Source organism: Parasteatoda tepidariorum, chromosome 3 (assembly GCF_043381705.1).
Source record: "Parasteatoda tepidariorum isolate YZ-2023 chromosome 3, CAS_Ptep_4.0, whole genome shotgun sequence".
Lineage (NCBI taxonomy): Eukaryota > Metazoa > Arthropoda > Arachnida > Araneae > Theridiidae > Parasteatoda > Parasteatoda tepidariorum.
The window spans coordinates 4224483-4241156 of record NC_092206.1 but is presented as its reverse complement, the minus strand read 5'-3'; the positions used below and the strand labels follow the sequence as shown (position 1 = coordinate 4241156).

General features: G+C 30.0%; 1 protein-coding gene across 1 annotated transcript in view; it reads left to right on the top strand.

The window, feature by feature from the left end:
* The first annotated feature begins 4477 nt into the window (after positions 1-4477).
* The window catches only part of LOC107449152 (protein pangolin, isoforms A/H/I/S), an 84167-nt gene continuing 71970 nt past the window's right edge, over positions 4478-16674 (top strand). Inside the window, exons 1-3 of the mRNA XM_043045062.2 lie at positions 4478-4742; positions 4859-4961; positions 6891-6967. Of these exons, the coding sequence (XP_042900996.1) occupies positions 4602-4742; positions 4859-4961; positions 6891-6967 (321 nt within the window). The 5' untranslated portion in view covers positions 4478-4601. The remainder of the gene's footprint in view (positions 4743-4858; positions 4962-6890; positions 6968-16674) is intronic.

Sequence of the window (16674 nt, the reverse complement as noted above, 5' to 3'; positions counted from 1 at the left end):
TTCGTACATTCCTTGTATCCTTACGCATTAAGGAAAATCATTTCTGCTTCCTTATATGGAATTGAAAAAGGGAACGATTCTAAAAATAACTCTTCCCTTGAAATATAAATCTATTTATATTTCAATGGTATGTTTTCAGCCTTGAATTCCCAAAATAGAATCTCTCTACGCTTATTCTTTAACAAATACATTTTATGAAAACGAAAGAGTTTTAGTTCTTTTATTAATACAAAAGTATTTAACTCTTGTATTATATATATATATATATATTCTCTATAAATAGGAAATTGATTATTGCTAAATTTAAATAAATCACTTTGATTTAAGAAAGGACTTTGTTTAGGGATTAGAAAACCCTACGCTTTAATAAAAATTATTATTTTTTATTTTTTAGGAGAAATACATTAAATGAAGGTATAGAACAAAAACTATCAATACCTTAACATTAAGCCAAAACTACATCACTATAAAGCTTAGAATAAATGTATATATATAATCATGGAGTACTTTATTATTATCTAATATTAGATGCAATCACGTGTATATAATATTAGATTTTTAATAAATTTAAATTTTTTTTATCTATTTCATATTTGGAATGCAATGGGATACTTCCTGGTTTTAAAAAATATCAATTTAATCAAAAATATTAATTAAAAAATATCAATTTTCAGATGAATAACTTCGACAGAAAGAAATAAAACTACAGCTGAAATTTTTATAAAGTAACATAAAACCTTAAGATGCAAGAAGTCATAATTAAAATAATAAGAAGTCCAAGAAAAAATAATAAGACAAAGTAAGACTACTCGAATAACGAATAAAATAAAAATGATAATGATTGTCCGAACATACGACAATTCAAGCATAAACGAGCTACAACTGCCAATGTTTTGAAGTATGTAAGATGGCCGACGGTTAATTTCGCGGTTAACATTGCCGAGCTTTCGGCTTCACGAATTTCTGCTAGTGTCTCCTCCATCTACTCCTAGCTCCATGGTCGTAAACCCAAAATCGGGTCCACCGTTCAACGACGGATATAAAATAAAATTAAATTTCTTTCTTAAATAACATCCTATAATTTTCAAACTCTTTCAGATACTATAATATTATAATATGCTATATGCTACCATACTGGAGCAAATAATTATAGACAAATTAGGAGAACAGAATGTTCAATGTAACCTCACCGCTCATATCTCGACTCCTGAATCTCGACTCCTGACTTATAACAAAACTTTATATAAGTAATTTCTGTGGTTTACCAATGGAACCATATTGTGCCACATTATGGGAACCATAATTTGTTTAAAATTATTTCATTTGGTATGGTAGTACAGTATATTAGAATATCTGACTGAGTTTAAAATTATAGGTTAATATAAAGGGGAGATATGGGGCCATATAGATACAGTATATACAATGCAGTACATACAACTGTACATTAGATATAGTAAATATCACAATTTCTATATTTTAAAGCTAACGTACGCACCTACACGTATATACATAGATACTTACATATTGTGCCACAATATGTATGTATATACGTATATATACAATATGTATATTGTGCCAGATTGCCCCTTAATTTGTTTACAATTATTTCCTTTGGTATGATGTTAAAGTTTATTATAATCTAACATCTGACCGAGTTTTAAAATTATAGATTATTAATAAGGGGATTTATGAGGCAATATATATATTTAAACTAGGCCACATATATGTACATGTATTTGACATTTGTTTAAATTTCTCAAGAAATACTTGCAGGATTATTTTGTATATTCAGAGATGTTTAGTTCATGTGATTTTTCATATTTTGAAATAAAATCAAGCAATAAACTTGTCCCGCAGTGGACTGATCATTAAGACACGGTTCCCAGCAGATTACCGAAGTCAAGCATCACTGACTACGGTCAGTGTGCGGGTGGGTGACCATTTGGATCAGTCTGCGTAGGGACCGAGGGTGGGCGGTATTGGTCCTCGTTAAACTGTGCTACCGTAAAGTGCTCGACTTCGCGCGCAGGTCGTCGGGCTGGATTCGTGAGAAGCTCATCATCAGGGATGTTTCCCAGACCGTCGCCAATAGCCCATTGTGCAGCTCTAGTGCGACGTAAATTAACAACAACAACAAGCCCATTGTGCAGCTCTAGTGCGACGTAAATTAACAACAACAACAAGCAATAAGCTTGTAATTTGTATCGATTATTTTAGTTGTTATCTTTATTACTCGTAACTGCATAAAGTTTCGTAAACCTGGAGTAAATATTTGTGGAAATATGAACATTTTGTATAAAAAAATTCGTTTTTTAGGACTCTTTCACGTCAATTTTACTTTTTGTGTAACATAACTCGATCTTTTAGTTAACATAACTTTTACTTTTTGCTTAACATAACTCGATCTTTTAGAAACGTAACTTTTACTCTTTGAGTAACATAACTTGATCTTTTAGGTAACATGACTTCTAGTTTTTGCGTAACATAACTCGAGAACCTTTGAAGCGAATTGAAAATTGTTGCGCATATTTATTTATAAAATTAGTTTATCCTAGGATATTTAATAATACTGCGAAAAATAATTTCCAAAGTAATTTTTAAGTCAAAAGTAAAAATAAGTAATTGAGTAAGTAAATGCAAAAAGTAATTCTTAATAATTATTAATTATTATTTTTACTTAATTTAATAAAAGTCAAGAACTTTTAATTGTTAGGATACAAATTTTTACATAATTTAAAATAATTTAATTTTACAATGCAAAATACAAAATTTAATATGAATCCATTGTTCTTGAAAAATTTAAATTTTAATATGTGATTTTTTTCGTGTTTAACACCAAGCATAGTTTTTTAAAATTTATTTATTATTATTTTTTTTTTACTGGCGAGCACTTGGGTCTACTTCCCATTGGCCTCAGAAATGCCAGAATTACACGTCTTACAACCACAAAACCCATTTATAGGGCGGGTTACATTCGCACAATCAGACAGAAGAAAGGATATAGAACATACAGAGAGAGAAAGTTACATCCATGCCTACGGTGGGATTCGAACCCGCAACCACTGGCCCCGTGGTCCACACTTGTTTTAAAAAGACTGAGGATGTATTCCCGGCCATTTTAAAGTTAAAAACAGTAATCTTAAGAATTAGGTTCTTAACACTGTTTTACACTATCCGCGTTTTGGATTTGACGTCTTCATTTGACGTGTTTGTTTACGGCCAAATGGAAGATTATAAAGGGTATTCCGACAACTGTTTGTTGCCAAGTGCACTTGAATCCTAGTTCTACTAAGAAAAAAAAAAAAAATAATAATATGCACACACACTGAGACCGTCACTTGCAGGGCCGGCCCTAGGCATTTTGGCGCTCCGGGCGAAACCTTAATTTTGCGCCCCCCCCCCGTTTTTTTTAAAGTAAATCTCATGCGACCATATCAGAAAGTGAAGAAGACATTGAAAAAAAATATTAAAAAAAACGTTTTATTAAAAACTCAATCATCAGAGAACAAGATAAGCAATTTAGCATTTAAGGCAAAATAACAAAGATTAAAGTGTAGTAATGCTAACTAAACTAATATCCCATATTATAAATAAATTCTAACTAACCAAAGTAATTAAAATGCCCTTTTTCTAACTTTTCTTTCGGCAAACTCACGAACCAGTGATTTCANTAGTAATAATTTACAAAAAATGAATAGCTTGTATTACGTAAAACAGTAGTGCAAAATAGATATTAGTGTCGAAAATTTTTGTTCTCTTATTTAATTTATTACATTTAACTGAGTTTGAAAAAGTAAAAGTTTTATTAAATATTAATATTTTAAAGGAATTTTTATAAAGCACGAAACAATTGAGCTTAAAACGTTTTTTTTAAAATATTTTATTTAAATAACCATACAATTTTACATCCTATTGTACTATTTCACAAACTGTAAAAAAAATGATGATTTAGGAAAAAAATTGGGGCCTTTACAATTTATTAAATAATAAAAATCTGCATATTTCATCAATAAAAATAAATAAATAAATAAATAAATAATCGAAAAAGAAATGATCAAACAAATTTTTGCACTCCTTAATTTCTATTTAATAAAATTTTTTTTAAGGGATAAAGCATTACGGAAATTTTTGATGTTATCCATGTAATTGCCTATATTGAGAAATGACAGATAAATAAAAAAATAAAAAAAAGAAAGAAACGTATTTTATCTAAAATTATATTAATCATAATAACACTTACAACCCCTAATTTGTATTTAATTATAAAATATAAGGAAAATATTGTGGAAGTTGTTGATGTTACAAATTTAGCTATATTTAAAGTTTTTATTCATATTAATTATTATTATTATTTTATATCACCGACGGAAGTTCCACAATAAACATCCTCGAAATAAAAGTAGCAAAAAAGCGCTAAACCGAGAAAAAAAATAATATTGGCGAAGAAACTGTAAAGAGTACGGCAACCTCGTCTTCTGATTTGTCCGAAAGTTCGGCAGCTTAGTGGGCCGGCTTTCTGTCGGCGGAGATAAGTGTGTGATGTTTGTTGTGAATAGGTTTTGTGTTAAGGAATTTTGCATAAAAATTTCTATAAGAGAAAAATGCCGCATGTGAATCACTCCCCTATAGACCCTGATGATGAAATTAAAGTCTATCAGGTGGAAGGGGAGGATGAAGAAGAACAAAAATCGTCTGTTGAAAATCTTACGGAGGTCAAAAGTAGCCTCGTTACTGAAGGAGAGGTAGGGGCGTGTGATCTTGTTGTGTGGAATCTTTTTTTTTCTTTCTATTCGAATGCGTCTGTTTCATGGACGATCTTCCATCCGATTTGAAACAATGAAATTGTTCTATTTTTCAGGAAAAGGCCATTGTACAAATTCCTCATCCGAGCTATATACCTCCAAAAAGTATTCCACCAGACAGGCCGCTGGACGATCGGAGCTCTTTGCTGCCGCCGCCGGGTAAGTTAAATGTTTTCATTTTTGCTCAATGACCTTGACAGGATTATACTTTTTTTTTTATGAGGGTCGTCTTATAATACCACATGTTCGATAGTTTTTTTTTTTAGTATAATCTCATTTGCTTTGAAGTGAGTTCTTGTCATTTAGTTAAGTTATATATTAGAAACGAAGGGGACGGCATGGTCTTTTGTTGATGTTTTCATTTAAGTGTGGGGGTGGGCAGCTTTGGAATTTTCTCATCCTACAGCTATTTTATAAAACGAAATTTTTGCCTTGCGACAGCTTATCTGCTCGTCTCAACACTCAAGAAAAAAATTACGATTAAAAATATTGTTTTAATAGAGTACGTCGATTGAAACAATAAAATTATCCAGGCCTTATTTATCTTAAGACTAGTGGGGCCTAGGGCTAACATTTCGGCGTGCTGCGGGCCCATCTTTTTTCAACTTTTCCTTAAAAATCGTTGATTGGAATTTTGAGTTAAAAAAAATTGAAGTAAATATACTCTCAAATTTGTTAATATATCAAATTTACCTTTGTTATAAATAATAAATTTCTTATAAATAAACATTTTAAATATGTAAATTTTTGGTTTAAAGTTGTAACCAATGGGCACATTTCCACACTTGTGCCCTCCAGATTTCTTAATCAGGCTCTGAATATTATTTTAAAATAGAATTAACTGAAATCTTCAAATTGTCTACCCTTAAAAAAAAGAGATGTTTAAATATTTATTTTTTATTTCATCAAGCGTAATAGTCAGTTGTATCTATTTTATTGTAGATGTAGCAATTTAATATAGAAAAATAATATGGTTAGTATGGAAAAAGAAAGGAGAATTTTCATAGTGTTTACATTCAAAGAAATAAGATGACAAAAGATAATCATAAAGCCACTGGGTAAACCAATGTTTTATGTAGATTACATCTGCATTGCTATTAAATTTTGTTATACCTAGTGATTTTTTATTATTTTTTTTATCTACACTTGAAATAAAATACAAAAGAAATTAGAAAAAAATAGAAAGTTGGTAAAGATCTAGTATTAATATTTATAGTAAAATTAAAAGTAGCAATTTATAATAAAAATGATTAGTTTAGAGGAGATTGAGGGAATTAATATAGCAATCATATCATTATGTAATGGCATTTTCAACATTTTTCTCATTTTATCTCTCATTGTATGAAATATTTATGCTTCAGTTAATGAAGCAAGACTTTAATTGTGAAAAGGGTGCAATTAAGCTCTGTAAGCCAATTTAAGTTCTAAAAGATCATTTATTGCCAAGTGAAAGAAGTTCTAATGTAACTTTAAATTAGAAAAAATAATTTTTTATTCAATCTCTCAATGTATTTAATAATTTTGTAACTTTTTTATGTTACGCCAACAGCTCTACAACGAATTTTAATGCATAAATATCCGATATTTTTTTTAAAATTTTTTTCTGGGTCAATAATGTAGATATCTGTGGTTTAAATTTAAATGTTTAGAAAGTTTCAAATATACAATGAAATGGTTCCCTTTGATGCACATTCTTTCCACCCCCTTTTTGTTAGCTAATTTTGTTAAAACTAATTTAATTGTTTAAATAATTATACACTGGTAAAATTATATGTGTTTTTAGGTTTAATTCTGATAACTGTTAGAAATATTTAGTTTTCTGAGGATTGTTCTCAACTGGAAGTTTTGGGTGGGATAATTCGGAATAGTAAACTGATGGTAAATTAAATGTTTTTTACACAGAAAAATTAAAATTTCAACTTGAAACTTGTGTATTTGGTTTCGTTTTAGTTCCTTGTATTTATTAATGAAAGAAAGAATAGCTTGACTTTTTGCATTTTTTCTTTCTCAAAAAAATTTGTATTGCTAAATATTGAATTTTTAAATTTTTATTTGATATGGAATAATAATTAAAAATTAATCTTTCAGGTAGGAGATATGATTATTTTTCACCTCCCCCCTTCAGCTATGTGTATGCACATCCAAATGCTGCTGCATTATCCATGGTAAGTTCTATTAGTTATTCTTATTTTGAATACTTTATTTCCATTGTGATCCAAACTAAATCTGACCCAAGACTTTAGCGGTTAACCTAGATACCACAGAAACAGGGTTGGGGTTTTGTACGTCCTCAACTGGGTTTAGATAGGACGTTTTACTGTCTTAAACTGTCCAAAACCTTGAACATTGGTAAAAGGTAAGAATTCTATATGTGTAGTAACCAGTGTATGCATAATAATTACATATACAGTACAGAACCCGTTATCCGGAAATCAGAAAACCGGAAAACCAAAAAACCGGAACGAAATTCAATAAATTTTCCCGCCATTTTTAAAAAAAAATTTTTTTTTTCCTCATAACATTTTAGGATTTTTCTTTCTTTTTTGAAAGATGTTTACCTTACCATCATTTTGGAAATAATCATTAGTGTATTACTCCATCGTTTTTTCTTCTTTTTAAGATTATATCCACAAAAAAAAATTTATTTTAGTTGGGGTTAACAAAAAAAAACGGCTTTTTGTAGCGATTCAGAAAACCGGAAAAATCAGTTATCCGGAATAGCGATGGTCCCGATCGTTCCGGATAATCGGTTCCCTACTGTATTAATAAATATTTTATACTTTTTATACAGTTTGCTTTAATTTATTAAAGGAAAGTAATATAATAGGAAAAGATACATAACTTTCGAGGCACCACAATTCATTAAACAACAAAGGTGAATTCATTATCCTTTAAATATGAATAAATATGCTTTTAATGCTGATAAATCATGTTTTTACACAAGGATAAAAAAATGATATATTAAAAGTAATAAACTTTTTTAATAAAATAAGAACTAGCCTGTTTCTTGTTCAAAAATTAACCTTTTATTTTTCACAATATTTTTTTTAAATTGTGACATAATTTTTAAAAGGGTGTGAAAAAGGGTTTTGGACAAAGATGATTAGGACAGGACTGTTCAAACTGTGGATTAATCTGTTCTGCCTTAAACCTTGCCAACTGAGCAGGGAATGCTCTGGTTTAATATAAAACAAAAAAGGTAGAATATTTTAGGGCAAAATTAACGTTAGCCACGAGGCTTCTTTATATTAAAAGTGGTGATTAAAACTTTGCTTATTATTTGTCACTGAATTGCTGTTTTTTTGCCGAAAAAGGTAACTCGTATGCACTAAATCTATTGTTCTCGACTTCTTGTATTATTTATTGTAGAGTTCTCCTTATGAATATAAAAGTGCAGAGCTCTACCTCACAAAAATGGGAAGTGTAAGTTTTGAAAGGGCACTTATTTGACACCGTAAAAATTTATTATGTAATAACTGAATTTGATCTTCAACAATTTTTAAATTACCCTCCTTTACTATTTTATATGTATATTATTCCAAACAATCATTCTCTCTACTTATCAGAATAAGAGAAACTAATTAAATTATAAAAATAATTAAAGGCATGCTAATCTCTGGGCTTAAATTTTTCAAAAAAAAAAAAAAATTATTATATTTCAGCTTGAATTATTAAATAAAGATTTTTATATTATTCAAACTAAAAATAATGAGAAAATAAACACATAAAGTTGCATGTTTTAAAAAGAAAAAGTTATTTAAAATATAATTTTGAAAGTTAAAGTCATTAAAAAAATTATTAATATCCCCCCTGAAAAAGACATACTTAAAAAAATATTATGAGTGTTTTTAAGGGATGTGTGGCTCATTTTTACAAATAGGACTAAAGGGGGATTTATAGGGATGAAAGGGCTGGCAATATGGACCGCTGTTCTGAAAACATTTGGGAAGAGCATTGTTTATTGCATGAGTAAGCTGTTATCCGCAAAACCTTCAGGTTATTTTACACTATTCCGAATTGCCAAGTGATACTGCTGAAAACCAGACTTAACACAACCAATTAAGAGCAAACATATTTTTTTTTTATAACTGCCGTTAAACAGCCGACCCAATTTTGGGTTTTCGACTGCTAATGTTCAGCTTTGTAACCTTTTAATTTTGAACCCAATCTGGAAGACAAGGGAACTCCTGGTTTAAGTATTTTATATTTTATTTTATATCCGTCGTTGAACAGCCGACCCAATTTTGGGTTTACGACAACTAATGTTCAACTCCGTAGCCTTGTAATTCTGAACCTATCCAGAAGACGATGAAACTCCTGGATCAGTACCCTCAGAGGTATGATTTGTCATGGGAACATGGAGGACTTTATGACTTGAAAGATTTAATGTGCATCAATCACCATTTATTACACAGGGAGTCTTCGGTCGGCAGATCAAACCCATGACCTCTTGGACATGGGCCCAGTGCCTTATCAACCAGGCTATCCCGGCCCCAAGACCAAACACTTCTTGAATTCCTCAATACCTCAATAAAAAACTTTCCTCAAATAAGAAACTTTTTGTATTCACACAAACGTTTAGAAAATAATCAGGAATCTTATTGTTTGATCTGAGAAGAAAGAAAACTAAAATTTCCAAATATTTTAAATAAATATATTTATTAAACTAAAAATTTTTATTCTTAATATAAATTTAGTAATTTTAATTTGTTTTAGTCGTTACATGATATATAATACAAAACGTTTCTGATATTATAGGCAAATGAATAAAATGATGCTAAATGGACTATCTATACTCATAGAAAGTTATTCTGTATCTATATGATTTTTTTAAAATTACAAAAACATTAAGTTGACATCATTTATGTAATACAGATATAGTTTGTGGATGGAAAGAACTCCCCTTGCCACGAAGTCTTAAGAGGACATAATAGCACCGGATGAACTTTTCGTTGCAAATTCTTATTCATCTCCATAGCTAATTTAAAATTGAAAGTATTGAAAAAGTGAGTTCAGACAGACCTAGAGTAAGCCATGAAGTTTCAATTACTGAAAAGAGATTTTTAAAATATTCAAATGAAAATGAATTATCAGGAGATAACTTAGGATTACGCAATGGCGAAGTTCTCTTTCAGCTGTTTTCACCCCTGATTCCCTTTCTCATGCAGACCGAAGCTAAAACCTGCCTTAAATAATGACTTGAAATAGTTGCACCTCATAACCATAGTCATCGCACTCCTGACGAACGGCTGGCGGAGTTCTTTTCATAGACAATCTATTTATTAAATAACTGTTTTTATTTGACTCAATGAAAACTTGCTGGGCAATTAGCTATGCAATACCAATGCAGTAAAAACAAAAAAATTGGAAATTCATTTTTCGAAGGAAAACAAATAGGATGTACTTTTTACTTTGTTAAGTTCGATATATATTTCTGAAGAAAAAAATAGTGAAAAATCGATACGTATCCTAATAATACGTATTTCTGCTTTCAAAAACTGCTGTCAGAAATGTCCAAACAGTTGATCTATGCACAAGCATTATCCCTTTGAAGCAAATGGGACAACTTAGTTTTTTTTTTTTTTTCTGACACTTTAATTACAAGTAAATATATACTGTTTAAGTATTTTTTAACTACAAAAAATAATCTTAATGGTTTCTAAAAAAATCTGTTGGATTATTAGAATTATATTTGTACTAGAATATTAAATTCATAGAAAGTAGTCATTTATCAATAATTGAGATTTTGAAAATTAAAGATATTTTACTAATGAATAGCTTTCTCTTAGATCTAAATAACTGCAAATTTGAAAAATTATTGTTTGAAATTAGCCGTGATTGTGTACCTTTATTGCAGAAAAAGGCACCAGTAGTGTATTATGCACCGTAAATTTCACGAAATAATTTTCATAAATTATTTTGTATTATTTAAATAAATAGATAATTTTCATAATTAATTTTGAAATAAAATTTCATGAAATGCTGAATGTATTTTTTTTGTAACATATTAGTATTTCTGTATCTTTGTATTTTTAAACTTTTTGTTTTCTAAATAATTTTTAAATCTAGTCCTCATAGTATTTAAATAGACCATAATATAACATTAATTGCATATTTGTTCCAACTTTAGGGGCAATTTACATTTGAAGTACTTATTTTCGTTTACTTACATAAAACCTGAGGTGCTACCTAAAATTATTAGCTCCCTGGCAATATAATTCATATTTTTCTTATCTTAATGACTTATGGGAGTGAAATAGAAATTCGGAACTGTAAAGTACTTTATACTACTTACTTTATGCAAAATACTTTCTACTTCAGTAGTGAAGAGGTTAATTACGCAATTTAAGAGTGGAGAAGCTAACAAATCTTGAAATTTTAGAATCATGTAATCTTAAAATTTTACAAATAATTTTAAAGTGCCACAATTAGTATATAAAAGACAGTTGAGCAATAGAAAGAAAAAAAAATAGTGTTTAGCGTTTTTTGAGCAAATTTGACTACTGAAAAAGAAAAAAAAACTATCAACATGTGCCATGGGCGTACTGGGAATCCAGTTTTTGAGTTGGACGAAATGAAAATAGTCACAATAGCTCTCTAAATTTCACCCCTAAGGAAATAAATTTTAATGTCTGCTAAATATTTCGAAAAAGATTGTTTTTTATCTCTTTATCGTTTTAATTTTGTTGATGAATTTAAATCGATGTTGATTTTATTTTATGACCATAGCTGAGCAGCCGACCCAATTAGTGGGTTTATGATTACTAATGTTCAACTCCATAGCCTTGCCATTTTGAACCCAATCCAGAAGACAAGGGAAGTCCTGGATCAGTACCCCCAGAGATATGTTTTGTTATGGGAACGCGGAGGACTTTGTGACTCGACAGATGTAAAGGGCAACAGTCACCATTGACTACACGGGGAGTTTTCGGCCGGCGGGGATCGAACCCACGACCTCCTGGACATGAACCCTGTGCCCTACCAACCAGGCTATCCCGGCCTATCGATGATGTATAAAAATTTTCTTTGTCTGAAATATCAAGGGAAATTTTTTAGAAAGTTCCCATTATTAAAGCCCTCCCCCCCGGGCTCTAAAAACGCACTTTGTATTGTGCTATAAGGAAAAAACCATTGGACCGTGGGGACCCGAGAGTAAAATATAATCCATTTTGCGAACAGTGGAACCAGTGTACATTCAAGGTGAGAGCAATTACCTTGTTTCCTTGCTTGTTTTCAAATTAATATAATTGGGAATAAACGGCGATGCTTAAGTCTTAAAGAATAAGAGCTCGTCGCTGAGGAATTAGGATTACTAATACCTACGAATACCATTTGAAAACTATAACTGAGGATAGTGACATTTTTTAAAAATCTGATTAAATATTTTTTTCTTAGTGTAATTAATTGTGTTTTAGATGGAAAAAAAAAAACTAAAATTGAACAGAGCTAAATTTGAAATGTAATACGAGAAAATTAAGCTAGTGCAACTTTAATAAGGAGTTAACTAACGCTAGAATTAAATTATCCCCATAAGAGGTTAAAAAAACTAGATTCTTTAAGTACTGGAAATTTGATTAAAAGTGTAAGAATTATTCCTGTCCCTTCTAAAACGGAATTTGTTTTTTCAATCCTTAGAAAAAGCTTTTAAATGTGGTCGAGAGATTCCGTAAAATATTTTGTGGAAAAAGTACAATGATTAAGAGGACGGCCATAACGCGGAAGAAAATTTTCGTCTCAAATTCTCTTTCACCTTCATTACAAATTTAAAAAAAAGAAAAAGTAAGTTCAATCAAACCTAGAGTAAGTAATGAAGTTTCAATTGCTGAAAAAAAAATATTTCAAAATATTCAAATGCTAACAGATTGCGTCATGCACCGTTGCGTCATCCTAAGTTATCTTCTCAAAATTTATTTTCATTTTTATGTTTAAAAAATTTTCTTTTCAGTATTTGAAACTTCGTGGCCTACTCTAGGTTTGTCTGAACTCACTTTTTCTACATTTTAAATGAGTAATGATGGGGAAAGAGAATTTGAGAGGAAACTTTTCTTCCTCAGTATGGCGTCCTCTTAATGACGAAAAAGAAAATTATGAAAAGTGCTAAAACCTTTCTCGAGTGGCAAGTCCGAACAACGCAAAAATAAGCGACTGAAAACTATGTTCAATTTGCATTTAAATTGACTGTTATTATTGTAAATTGAGAAAAGTTAGTTAATTTAATGAGTCAACTTACTGTCGCGAATATTCCAGTTTTCTTGATCAAGAGTTATTAGTATCAAGCATGGGGGATATGGGTAAAAAACCGTCTGTTGGATAGGCTTAGATCCTCAAAAATTTCGAATCAAAATATGGCTAATTCCGGATATCAGACAAGAACAAATTGATTAAAAACTGATGCGAGAAAACAGGTTAAAAAAAAATTTTTTTTTTGCTAGTTAATGAGCCAAAATGTCCGAAGTGTCGCGAAATTCACACGCTTTCTTTTTGTATGAAATTTAAATAACTTAAACGAAGGAATTGAGGTAATTAAAAATACAGCCCTTATGTTTATATGCTTCAAAGAATATCAAAAATAATAATATCCAAACGAAAGTGATCGAATAAAGATGCGGTTCAGGATCATCAGTTCGACATCATTGGCGCCTGTTACTAAAATTGTTAATTCGGTTTCCGCTATAAATCTTATCTCTTGAATGTTTTATTCGAAATGCGTTTGGTGAGAAATAATATGCTTACTAGATGTTGATACACTTTTTTAACAGTCATGTGCAAGCTGGTAAAGAAAAGGTATGTTTTAGTCACGCGTTAGCTAACATTTTTGTGAACGTTAAAATATCAAATTCGGATGACAGTTTTAAAAGTATTAAGTTCGTTTAGTTGTAGAGAGAATTATCGATTTGATTTAACTCCTGCAAAATTTAAAATCTGAAAGGGCCAATTCTTAAAAAAACAGGGTGCGTAGCTTTTTTTTATTTGGGGTTTGTAAAAAGCGCTTCATTTTTTATCTTTTAGTTCTAAATTATAAAAAAAATGCACGATTTTTACAATTTTCTCACTAATGTTTATTAGAAACTAGTTATTTTATCATGATTACGAGAAGTTTGTGAAAACGTTTTTGAATTTTATTGATTTTATGTTCATAAATTAGGAACTTTAAATGATAGAAAAAAAGATTTTTTATTACTGCAAAGATCCCAATTACGATTTTTAAAAATTTTTTTTTGGAAAGTAATTAAAAATATTTTTTGATAATTGATTTTGAAAAATATTTTTGATAATTGATAGAACTAAAAATAAAGAGGCCATTTCATATGAGAAATATTTTGTAAAAACGGTTCCAGAGTTGTTAGGAAACGGTTAAAATTTCCCTTAAAAATAACCCAAAATGTTTAAGTGGATCAAGGGACATAGCTATCAAGCGATCGAAAAAAGACCTTAAGTGAGAAAAAGTGTAATCTTTAAGTGTAATCAAATACCTTAAATGTGAGAAATACGTAGACAAAAAAAAGCTATTTAAACCATTTTCCCTTCTAACTCCGTACAGGCAAACATTTCTAAAAAGTAAAAATGACAACAAAATTTTTTTTATAAGCATTACATATTAAATTCATTTTTTAAAGAACGATAAAGGGCACAAATTAGGCACTCACTGGCTATGTCAGAAGATAAGTCAGAAAATTCTTTGTTAGAGCATATTTGTTAAAATGGTGTTTATATTCTTTCAATCATAGAATACCCGCCATTTTTTTTTAACGGAATTTAAGCATCACCCTTGCTACCAGTAAAAAATATATTTAGCTTATTTTCTCGAGGTTATGTTGGATATTTATGTATAAATTTATAGATTATTAGGTTAAAACAGACAGCATCAGTAATTTTAACAATTCTGTTATCAGAAATATAAGTTGAAGCTTATCTTGCTTTTATATTACTTTATATCCGTCGTTGAACAGCCGACTTTTTGATGGAGCTAACCCGCATTTGCGTTACATAGAGAGGAAGACCACGAGAACCTCCCACGGTTAGCCTCATGGCAAGGGGACTCTAACCCATGATCCGTTTACCACTGAGGATATTTCACGTCAGCACTGTGGTCGGTGCGAGCCGGATGCGGAATTCGTATCGAACAGTCATCGCTTGGATTCGAACCCGTACCATCTAAAATATCCATTGTATCACGTAATAAATTAAAATACTCTTTCGTAAAACGCGCTTGTTGGTGAGACAAGAAAAAAAGCGCCATATATTCGAATGCGCAGTTAATGCGAAATTCAAAGTTATCATCAAATTCCTATAATAATTTTTTGAAATCATTTTTGTATTCTTTGTTGGTAAAAATATAATAAAAGAATTACATTTGTTCTCTGAGTAATAAAACAATATTTCTTTCGCTTGAAAAGTGATTTTGTAATGGCTTTTGATTTTCATTGTTATCTTCATAAAATTATTTATAAATCGCGTATCATATAATATGATTTATTTCTTATGCTTTAATTTGCAATGAATTCATAGAAAATAAATTTTTTTTTTTTTTTACCTTAGAGGAAAATTTTTTTTCTTTTCGTTTTTCTGAAATTATAAGAATTTTTATTTATTTATTTATTTTTATTTAAAGAAATAAAGAGAGGTTAATAACAAACTGATTTTGTAATTAATAATGAAAAATTAATATGTAGGATTATCACAATGTTAATAAAAGGAATGAAACATGTTTTTGTAACCTAATATCTGAACTCCACTTGCTGATAAGACTTTTTTCTTCTTTTTTTTTTAAAAAGAGAAACGTTTATTTGATGACGTAGGCGTTACGTTTCGATTTCTTTCTTTTTGATTTCATAAAAAATGAAGAGGCTTGAATGGAAAATTTCAAGTTGATAAAAAAAAAAGGAAAGGTTATAAGAAAGAATTAATTCTCCCCTACCCTTCCCTTTCAAAGGTTTGATAATTTGGGATGTCCCCCCCCCTGTCTTTCTCCTGAGGCAGCACTACTGATTTTTTTAAACCCCTTTTTTTTTAAAGCATTTTAATGATCCAGGTTTTTATTCCATTTCCTATTTTGTTATCTTCATTCGTATTGACTTGGGTAAAATGCTTCTTTATCTTTCAGAAATCCCCTTCTCTCTCTCCCTCTCACTCACTTTTTTTTAAAAAAAAACTTTTATTTTAATTCTTTTGTATTTTTTTTAAGTTAAAGTATAAGCATGGATGAATAGAATGTATGTTTACTATTGTTATAAACTTGGTAATGTTATAAAATTACATTCCGTGGCCAAATTATTAGACGCATTAAAAGATTCTATGTAAAACTTAATTATCAGCTGATACTATACAGATTTATTGTTCTTACGCGGTTGAAGCAGGTTTGAACTTGTTTACGTTCGTGTATCAATTGGTTAACATTGTACTCAGGTGTCTGTCCAGACATTTTGTGAAAGGTCCGTTTTTCGTGAAATTATGAAAATATTACTCACATTCTTTCAACCAGGGTCCGCTTTTATGAATTTGTGCAAATAGGGTCCGTTATTGCAAAACAACTTCAGGGAGTTTTTAAATTGTAAAGACATACTAGATTATGCTCAACATTATAAAATTATAATTAAAATATTAAATTTTAAAAAATAAACAGCAATTGCAGCTACTAAATTAGCGATGCAACATACGAGTACAAATATTTGGTATTTAGCCTATACTGCTGAACGCAGAATATTCATTTCGGACGAATAATGGAAGAGGCATCTGACGAAGACAAAATTTAGTTCGTTTACATCTGTCTTTCTCCCCCCCCCCTTTCTGGAAAGGGTTCATTCGATTAATAAAACAATAATGAAGATAAACAAATTTGTGAAGGGTCCGATTAAAAGATAAATTATTTTGT